Source organism: Adiantum capillus-veneris, chromosome 24 (assembly GCF_014529385.1).
Source record: "Adiantum capillus-veneris isolate H3 chromosome 24, ASM1452938v2, whole genome shotgun sequence".
Taxonomy (NCBI): domain Eukaryota; kingdom Viridiplantae; phylum Streptophyta; class Polypodiopsida; order Polypodiales; family Pteridaceae; genus Adiantum; species Adiantum capillus-veneris.
Genome location: NC_140954.1, coordinates 105,773,367 through 105,783,729, shown reverse-complemented (window position 1 = coordinate 105,783,729; position 10,363 = coordinate 105,773,367). Strand labels below are relative to the sequence as shown.

General features: G+C 43.7%; 1 protein-coding gene across 1 annotated transcript; it reads left to right on the top strand.

The window, feature by feature from the left end:
- Positions 1–794: 794 nt before the first annotated feature.
- Positions 795–8,129, top strand: LOC147426904 (uncharacterized). Its single transcript, XM_086498073.1, has 2 exons — positions 795–3,744; positions 7,091–8,129. The coding sequence occupies exons 1-2, from the start codon at positions 876–878 to the stop codon at positions 7,591–7,593; spliced, it is 3,372 nt and encodes a 1,123-aa protein (XP_086354199.1). The 5' UTR covers positions 795–875; the 3' UTR covers positions 7,594–8,129.
- Positions 8,130–10,363: the final 2,234 nt, after the last annotated feature.

The window sequence follows — 10,363 nt, the reverse complement described above, 5'->3', positions numbered from 1 at the left end:
ACCCTTGTAGAGAGGTTAGGTTGGTGGTTTTGCCTAGCAAATGAACTTTTCTAGGACGACCGAGTTCCACCTCTGGTTGAAAGACACATTAAATCCCATGGGAATTCCAAGTAGCATGAATATTTATCCATCCACAATGGGTTTGCAGCGAGCTTGAGTCACAATGTCTGGACATGGGCCTTTAGACACTTTATAACATGTTTTAGAATGATTTATGACTGACCCATGTGAAACAGAAAATTCCCAAAAGCTTTTAATTGATAGGGTAGCATTCCTCACAAGAGCATTAGTATCATATGCAAACTATTGAAGACACAGTTGTTCAGTTGCCCCTTTAACAGTAATGCCTTTCAACTTGCCTTGAGTAAGGCTATGGCCACACGATGCTTAGTTATCTGCAGGCCTGCGACATCGTCTGACAGCAGCTGAGCGCGTCATCGTGAGCAGCAGGTAGAAAGAGGGAAAGCAAAGCAAATACAAGAGAGAGATTCATAGCGTTGACCGGTAATGGAGGGGCATAGTTACAAAACTATGCCGGTGGAAAGCTGTTCGCCGTCAGAGAGGGTCAGAGGATACTAAGCCTCACGTGACCATAGCCTAATCTTGAATATCTTTGACCATCTATTAGTTATCCAGAACGATGCTTGGTGTGACCATGCCGTAAGAGCTAAAGGTCATGGAATTCACTCTCCTCGTATGATTGGTACTAGGGCTGATTGAACAGTCAAAAGATGATATCGTGATTCGTGCGTTAAAAATGTCAATCTCTCCTCCAGCGCGACTGCCACATTTTTCTCTCCGATGCTGGGCTGGTAGCGAAATCATCACTTTAGTCTGTAGTCACTCTCCCCCCCGTTCTGACTGCAGGAGCTACAATGCCAATGCAACGCGCAACATCATATTCCTTCCTTCTTCTTCTTCCGCTTCTCTTCTGCGTCATGATCCACCCTGCCCCCAAGCTCTGCACCATGGCTGCTTCTGCCTCACCAACCAACTCTTCATCAGCAAACCTAACCGTTACGGCTCTTCTCTCCTTCAAAGCTGCCATATCCTCTGACCCAACTGACTTTTTATCCTCTTGGAGCACTTCCATCCCTTTCTGCTCATGGCAGGGCATCCGCTGTTCCAACAGCTCTCAACAAGTGGAGGGCCTTCTCTTGGATTCCAAGCAGCTGGTGGGCAAACTTGCCCCTCAGGTAGCAGACCTGCAAGGGCTCTCTTATCTCAATGTGTCCAACAACAGCTTGGATGGGCTGATTCCGACGCGGGTCGGGGAGCTGGCGGCGACACTGACGCACTTCGACCTGAGCGTGAACAACTTCTCAGGGAGCATACCCTCATCGTTAGCAAGGTGCACTCTGCTCAAGTACATAGATCTCAACAGCAATTCCCTCACTGGCAAATTTCCTGCTTACATTACCAATTTCACCCAGCTGGGGTACTTTGATTTGTCGTCCAATGACATAACAGGGGAGTTGCCTTCTGACATTGGGCTTCTTTCTAACCTCCAATTTTTCCAAGTGTATGAAACTTTTATCACAGGCTCAATACCCGCTTCCCTTATGAATTGCTCCAATCTGGTGTGGCTTGATCTTGCTAACCCATTCCTCTCCGGCCCCCTGCCCTCCGATTGGACAAAGCTTGCGTCTACCTTGCAACAGCTCAAGCTCATGGATTCCAACCTCTCTGGTGTCATACCCCCCAGCTTGGGAAATTGCACATTTCTCACAGCTCTTAGTCTGCAAAACAACTCCTTCGTTGGAGACATCCCGGACTCTTTCGGCCAGCTAAGCCGTCTGCAGGACATCAGACTCTTCTACAATTACCTGTCAGGTCCCATACCCTCCTCCATCACCAATTGCACTCTACTGGTCTATCTACAGCTCTCTTACAACAACCTCTCTGGAGTCATCCCATCCGACATCGGCCGGCTTACGCGTGCGGAATGGATCACTCTCAGTGGAAACCCTTTCCTTGAAGGTCGCATACCCGATTCCATTGGAGGATGCACCCAACTTCTGGTGTTGAGCCTCTTTGAGAGCTCACTGGGGGGCTCCCTACCCTCATCTCTTTTCAACCTCACCAATCTACAGAGATTGACGCTACGAGAGTGCAAATTTTCGGGTCGCTTGTCAGGGCTGGTGGGGCAGCTCACCTCCTTAGCCGATTCTCTGGACTTAGGCTATAACGCCTTTGAGGGCCCTATACCAGCAGAGCTAGGAGAACTTAAGCAGCTACAAGGATTGTATTTGCAAGGAAACAACTTCGCAGTGTCCATCCCTCATCAACTATCCGGGCTGATCGGCATTTCGGAGATGGATTTATCTTTTAATCCCATCTCAGGATCAATTCCACCCTCCTTTGCTGAGCTTTCCTCCTTAAATCAGCTCACTATCCGCAATACTCGACTCTCAGGTCCAATTCCAGACATCTTTGCAAACCTAAGCAGGTTGGAAGAGCTTGATCTTGCTCAAAACATGTTTACAGGTTTGATCCCGGCATCTCTTGCGACTCTCTATACTCTCAGTGTCTCTTTGGACCTTTCTTCTAACAATTTGACCGGAGCAGTACCGTCATCAGTTGGAGGCATGCTGAAGCTGCAGTCAATGAATCTGTCTGACAATTCATTGTCTGGCAAAATCCCACCGTCTTTCGGGGATTGTCAGGGAATGCAAACCCTAGACCTCTCTAATAACAAATTAGAAGGCGAGATACCGGATGCACTCGGGCAGATGATGAGCCTGCGGTACCTTAATTTGTCACACAATGAGCTCTCGGGTGCCTTGCCCTCATCCCTTGGTCTCCTTGATGGTCTTCTCTCTTTAAATGTGTCATACAACGCATTGGAAGGGACAATACCCACGAGAGGCGTGTACACGAACTTGTCAGAATTTTCTTTTGTGGGCAACCCTGCCTTATGTGGGTACCCTTCATCCACAAGCTGTGGAAGCCCACCCGCAGATCACTCAAAGCGGAAGACGACTCCTATTATATTGATTGCTTGTGTGGCTGGTGGTGCTATTTTGGCCGCCGTAGTGTGCGCTTGCATGTGGTGGTGGTGTTGTATGGGTAAGCCTAAGGATAGAGATACCTCTGAGGAGGTTGTGGATGGGGACCTTGAGGAGGGAGAATCTTTTGACATTGAGATGCCGCAGTTTAAGGCATGGACAGTGAAAGAGTTGCAAGCAGCGACTAACGATTTCGCTGCCGCAAATGTGTTGGGTTCTGGCGCGGTGAGTGTTTGCTACAAGGGGATGATGGAGGATGTGAAGGGGGCCAAAAAGAGGGTGGTAGCAGTGAAGAGGTTGAATGTGGGACCGGATAGCTATGGAGTGGAGGCAAGGAGAAGCTTTGTGAATGAGCTAAGGACAATTTGCAAAGCCAGGCATAGGAATCTGGTGAAGGTGTCGGGCTATTGTGTGGATGGCGGGGAGGTGGCATTAGTGATGGAGTATATGGAGGAGGGTGATTTAGATGGGCATTTGTATGGTGCACGCAAGGGCAGTTTCTGTTGGGATGATAGGCTAAATGTGGCTCTGGATGTAGCTGAGGGGCTTGTTTATCTGCATCATGAGTATGTACAACCCATCATCCACTGCGATCTCAAGCCTAAGAACATTTTGCTTGGCACTGACAGGGTCGCAAAGATCTCCGATTTCGGAATTGCCAAGCTTCTTGATCTTGGTGAAGCAGCCGACATGAGCATCAGCAAGTTCAGGGGAACCTTTGGCTATGCAGCCCCAGGTAACTTTTGCAAAAACAAAAAAACTCAGCATTTTCTCATTTTTGAGTGTCTCGCCCTTAATAACACTAAATGCTAGCAGAACTTCTTTTAGATGGGAAGGTTTTTTAAAGATGAGGGAAACTTTAAATTGTACATAGATTAAGCTTCATGCATGAGTGCAAATGACTATCAGAGAACCGTGAACGCATTAGCAAGTGCGGAACTCCATTAAAGGTAAATTATGTGAAGCCTAAGTATCTTACCCTAGTGACGAAAGCTTGATATAGATTTGTACAAATGAATTTGGTATAGACTTTATGAGGAAAACATAATATTAATCACATGACAACATGCATCATTAAGTGTAATACATCCAATACAGGTTACTAAGCTGACATAATATGAATGTAGATCAGGTGTGTCCACGTTGAGGAAATAATAATTTTGATGCATAATAATTTTGTCTTCTACCAAATTGAGATGTATACTTGTGAAATAGTGGTTGTGAGAGGTGGTCATGTAGTCTGCTACCTTCTCTTTCAAGCTCAGTACTGAGGATACTCGTGGGCCATGCATGGCTGATGGGTAACGTTATACATTCTCTCTCTTTGTTTTTCGCGGGAAATTGGTCGGTTTGATCTCTTATATTATAACCCGCGGAGTAAATGAAAGCATCCTGAGTGTAGCAGCATCTAATAAACCTCTGAGTGGAAGACGTCTCTCTCTCTCTCTCTCTTTGGTATTGCCCTACTGTGGACTCATCATGTCGCTCTTGGCTTGAATGTGGGGGTGTGTGGGTTTTTGTTTTTTGAAAGAGAGGGGGGGGGGGGGGGGGGGGGGGCGGGGTCACGGGACCGGGTTGATGAGTTTGTCAACTGCAATAATATTGGGGCTGCTGACTCTTTTCCGAGGCGCCTGTCATAAAGCATGCAACCCAACAAAAATTTAGGATAGCTTTGTTGAACTTTGTCAAAAAGGGCAGAGGCGAGGGAGAGCGCGATTGCCGTAACAGCGGTATTCCAGGGTCGTGGTCACTGGTTAGTGGTTACGTATGAGACAAGATTCCATTGACTGGTTAACCCTCCACTATCTTGGCAATTGATCGACTTTTGGCTTTGCTTTTAGCAGCATGGAAACTCGTGGGAGCAATTGTTTGTCAATTTGGCCAGTGTCACATGGCAAGTTCTTTTCTTCTTGTTTTGGATTACATAAGTCTTAGGGCACATCCGCAAAAGAGCTGCTGCATTTTAGCATGGTGTCGCATAGCCCCCCAAAAGAAGAATCCTTGAGCTAACTCTGCCAAAAACGGCATAGTTGGACTTGCAAAAACTTCGTTGAGCAAATGCTTACAAGTTTGTAGAGCGTAGAGTTACCGCCGCACTCCCCTTCGTGTGAATCTGCTCTTAGTAAAGGGTTGGATTTTGGGTGCATCTCTGTGCCATCGGATAAAGCTTGCGAAGCAGTGCCACATGGCAAGCTGTTGATAATAAAAAAATTATTATTCTTTTGGCCCTTGTGAGAGGTTGCTACATGTGTACCTCTCTCTTTAAAGAGACACTTTAAAGAGGGGGCACTGAGTATTGTGTCAAATGTTATTTTTTAATGCTTTTGAAATATATTTTGATTTAAATAGTTCATTGTTACACATGTTTCAAAATACTAGTACCACTTTCATTTTTCTCTCTCTCTCTCTCTCTCTCTCTCTCTCACAAAGAAGCCTCTTATTTATGAAATTCTTCTCAATAGCCTTATGTAGGCCAAATTGAATTTCCACCTTGTTTCTCATGGTTGTTTTACTAGTAATGGAAAGAGTAAGATTGAGCATGAAGTTACCTTACACACCCTCTCTCTCTCTCTCTCTCTCACATCCTTTAGAGCGCTTGCCCATAGCTTGTTGAAAAGTGCCTCTTTCATAGAAGACCCTCTAAATTTAAAGGGTCAACCAATGAAGGCAAGGCTTTCATAATGTTCGGTCACCTTGCACACTATTCTAGTTTAATTGTCGTCGCAAGCACCCATTCATTTTCGATTGTCTATTTTAGAGGCGCTTTCTCTTTATAGATAGCGATTGAACCGCCTCCAATTCAAAGGCAAAATTGGAAAGAATTTTTCTCGAAGGTGCGTGCATTTCGTCCATAGAGCTGCCTTGTACAAGTAGAAAGCCAACCATATGGGTAGGCACTTTTATGTAGGCCGTTTCTTTTCAACTTGTGTACGCGTGATAGGGTAGACTCACTGAAAGCAAACTTGATTGTGATCTTCATGAATGTTTGACTTGTTTACGTGTGAAAGGATCAAATCACTGAAAGCAATATTTGATTGTGCTCCACACAATTTTTGTAATCCAGAATAGAAATCAAGAGTCTTTTTGGCTCTCTAAATAAATCATTATCGAAGAAAAAACTTGTGCGGACATTTGAAATTTTATTATTTCGAGTATTGATTGCACATGCCTTTTCTTATTAAAAAAATTCATTTGTTTAGTTTGTCAATGGGTTTGGTTTCATAGACTTAGATCACTCTATTTCTTTCTCGATCTTTTTCTTTTAGAATGCCAGTGTGAACCTTCACCTTGTTTATATATATATATATATATATACAAACAAAGAGAGAGAGAGAGAGAGAGAGAGAGAGAGAGAGAGAGGTGATGACTTGCAATACATCTCTGCGCGTGCGCATGCACGTGCACGCATAAATACATCTACCACTATGTATTGCAAGTCATCACTCTCTCTCTCTCTCTCTCTCTCTCTCTCTCTCTCTCTCTCTGTGTGTGTGTGTATAAATATACACACATTTATCACACACACACACACTGTGTGTCTGTGCATGCACGTGCATGTGTGTATATATATCGTGCACACACACGTGTGTGTGTGTGTGTGCGCGCGCACACATGTGTGTGTGTGTGTGTGTGTGTATATATATATATATATATATATATATATATATATATATATAGAGAGAGAGAGAGAGAGAGAGAGAGAGAGAGAGAGAGAGAGAGAGATGGATGATGACTTGCAATACATAGTGGGTGACAAATTTTTAGCACATCAAATTACCTACTTCTCCATGGTTGATTTGAGTTTTTTAATTGGTTCACGAAGGCAATTATCAAACCTTTTTGTTTCTCTATTTTTGAACGATAAGACATTCACACCACCATAGCTTATATTGTCATAACTTGAAGCGTATCATAGTTCAATCTCAAGAGTTCAATCTGAAGAGTTGTTACGTAGTCTTGTGCTTGAGAGAGAAAGCAAAGCGTGATTAACACATGGGCTGGCCACATGGAGTTATAAAATATGCCCTCCCTCTCTCTCTCTCTCTCTCTCTCACATCGGGTGTGATTGATAATGTATGCAGAGTATGCGACAGGGACCAGGATCTCCACCAAGGCGGATGTGTATAGCTACGGTGTGTTGTTGCTGGAGTTGGTGACGGGGTTGAGGCCCACAGATGCGCAGCTGCAAGAGGAGGGCATGAGCCTGCACACATGGGCCCGAATGATGCAAGAGGCTGGACGAGGAAGCGAGGTGCTGGACAAGGCCCTACTGGTTCATCTACATGAGGGGGATATGAACAACAGCGCTATAGCGATACAAGCGGAGGAGCTACTGGCCCTGGGAGTGAAATGTAGCAAAGAGATTGTGAAAGAGAGGCCAAGCATGCAGCTCGTGAGAGACTTGGTGGCGCACCTTCACAAGCAAAGACTCCCAATCAACAAGCTCACCTCCTACCCTGCCTTGGACGAGCTTCTGCAAGCCCCTGATCACCCCGTACCTGACCACACCAAATTGCTCCTTGACCCCAGCATCCAGTTTGACAGCTCCGGCTTGCTCTCTTCCACCAACTCCTCCTCTATCTAGATCTATAAGGTCTCACGAAAATGTTCCTACGACGTTAAATCTTCTCTTCTGTCGAAGACCCCCCTCCCCCCACCCCCTCCCCTTCCCAAATATATATAATAATAATAATAATAATAATAATAATAATAAATCTAAAAAACCCTTTCTCTTCTCTAGTTGCCTTGTAAGGATTTGTAACATAATTGGAAAACTTGCTTTTAATAGCTCCATCACTCGATGATGTGTCACTTTAAGCCTTGCCAAAAGAAGATGTGGCAAGTCGAATTGTAAGCCTTAATGTGCACTAGTACGGCCGGCCGCCTTCGGCGGCCTCTCTCTCTCTTCTCCTCTCTCCCTCTTTATCGCGTGCAAAGGGGCTTGTTTTTGTTTTGGACTTTAGCCTTCAGGTCGCAGATTGCGACACGTGTAAAGGGCTCCCCCTTCCGCCATATTATGTTAGTAGATACTTTGCGTGCAAAAGTCATGCTTACCTTGTCCCTCACATCACCAAATGTGGCTTTGTAGTGCTTCTCCCTTGGCCCTAATTATCATTGAAATATAGAGGTTTTGAAGGACGTGAGCGTGGTAAAAATACAATTGTGCAAAAATAATTTTTTCTCAAGGTCTAAGGTCACATGGTAGAAGATCTTAATCAATCATTAGCAAGGACTAAACAATTCAAGTCATCACAAAGAAGCTCAGGCTCCACTATCACACCTTGTAGCATCGTCTCACCTACACTTGGGAACAGTTGACCATGACACACGAGCACCCATAATTACACAAATGCATCTCTTTGGGGATTTTAATAATGCACCTAGATTGTGAATGAATCACCTAGCAAAAACAAAAGGGTATTTTGATGCATCACCATCAAGAAAATCACTAAAAGAAAGTTAAAACCATCAAAATATGTGAAAGGAAATTGCTTACACTCTAAATAAAGACCAGTCCACGTTAAGTCTATGTGTCATACCACAAACAAAATGATTGTCCAAGTCATAGTGAACACCAAAATAACCAAGAGTCGCTACTTGCTCAAATCACCAAGCGACTCGCTTAAATCACCAGGTTGGGTGCATAGATCAACCACATGACATGCCACGCGAGAATTTTTTGTCTTGACATAAACATTGATTACATGATTGGACATATTGCAACTAGAAAATAAGCACATTCCAACACTTGGAGCACTTTACAAAGGAAAACCAAGAACTTGTGCTATTTGAAGACTCGGAAACGACTTCTCAATCGTCCCCAACTTTGAATGGAAGAAGGGAGATGCTACCAAAAAATTGAACCGGATGACTACCTCCTACATTGTGAGTATCACCACCTCATGCTCCTCTTGCAATCTCAAGGCACTCCACATTTCTAGCACCAACTACTTTCACGCCAACACCTGTTCGAATCAAATGGCAATCGATGACAACATTTTCATAACAAGCCATCGACCGGATGACTACCTCCTACATTGTGAGTATCACCACCTCATGCTCCTCTCGCAATCTCAAGGCTCTCCACATTTCTAGCACCACCTACTTTCACGCCAACACCTGTTCGAATCAAATGGCAATCGATGACAACATTTTCATAACAAGCCATCGACAAACATCTCAAAAATTGCTTAAAGAAAATAACCTATCAAAACAAAGGCTTTTGTGTATCTACACCTGCAACTTGGTGTTCAATTGGTGGAGCTAATGAAGGAGATGACAAATCCTGAAAAAGCAGCCATTGAGCACCCATATTGACATATACATCACATCAGATAGTGTCCCATCAGTTGATGGGAACTTGTTCGCGATGCTCCTAACATTTTCTTTATTGGCAAAAGAAAAATGGGCATTGTTACGCTCATCAACGCTTCCAACTTTTACACACAACACAAAAAAGGGCAATCAACAAATTATGCAAACAAAAAAAGGATCTTCACAAAAGCCCAAGGACCACTTTCAATATTTCGAGCAAATTCTTTATACTTCTCCTCCAAAACTTGTGGGTATGGCTTTAACTTGTTTGATGCATCGTATGGCTAGGATAAGATATCAGTTACCATTTGAACCTCACGCAACAAATCATTTTTGTCATATTAAGTGACTTTCTTATGACCATTCACCATCATCCCACCTTGCAAGGCACCTATCCAAAAAGAAGCACCAAAAGTACCAAAGATATTACCAGCACAGGACCCAAGACATATTAAGCCAACTCTCTAAGACCAAAATTGAGCTTTATTGATGTGGAATGTGGCTTAATAAAGGGTTCTAATTGTGAATTAATGATACCCATACTATTTAGGCTACTAATGATCAAAGACTAGTGGCCTAAGAGCTCAAAGACTCAAAGACTCAAAAACTTGCTCAAACTAATCAGTACAGCTCTAACTAGGCATAGGGCATGTAGAGGAAAGAGTAGATGTTAATATTGATCTTATTAGATGATTAAGAATAACTAATCATGCTTAAAGGCTCTAATAGAAATTGTGAATCTATGGTGGATACACACAAGAACTATTCATGGAGAAAAACAACATAGAGATTGATTTTTGAACTTGAAAATGACTACAAAGGTACCTCTTATATAGGCATAGGCTAGAGCTCGTTGTTTACATCATAGATGAGGTGTGAGAGAGATCAAGGATCATCCCAAATGGGGGAATCAAGAGGAGAACCCATATTAACCCTTTAAGGGGATGTTTTGACCTATCTCTTGGCTCCATATGCAAGTGGAACATGTGTAGAAACACCCATGGGTTATTTACCTATCATGTATCTATGTATTGACATCA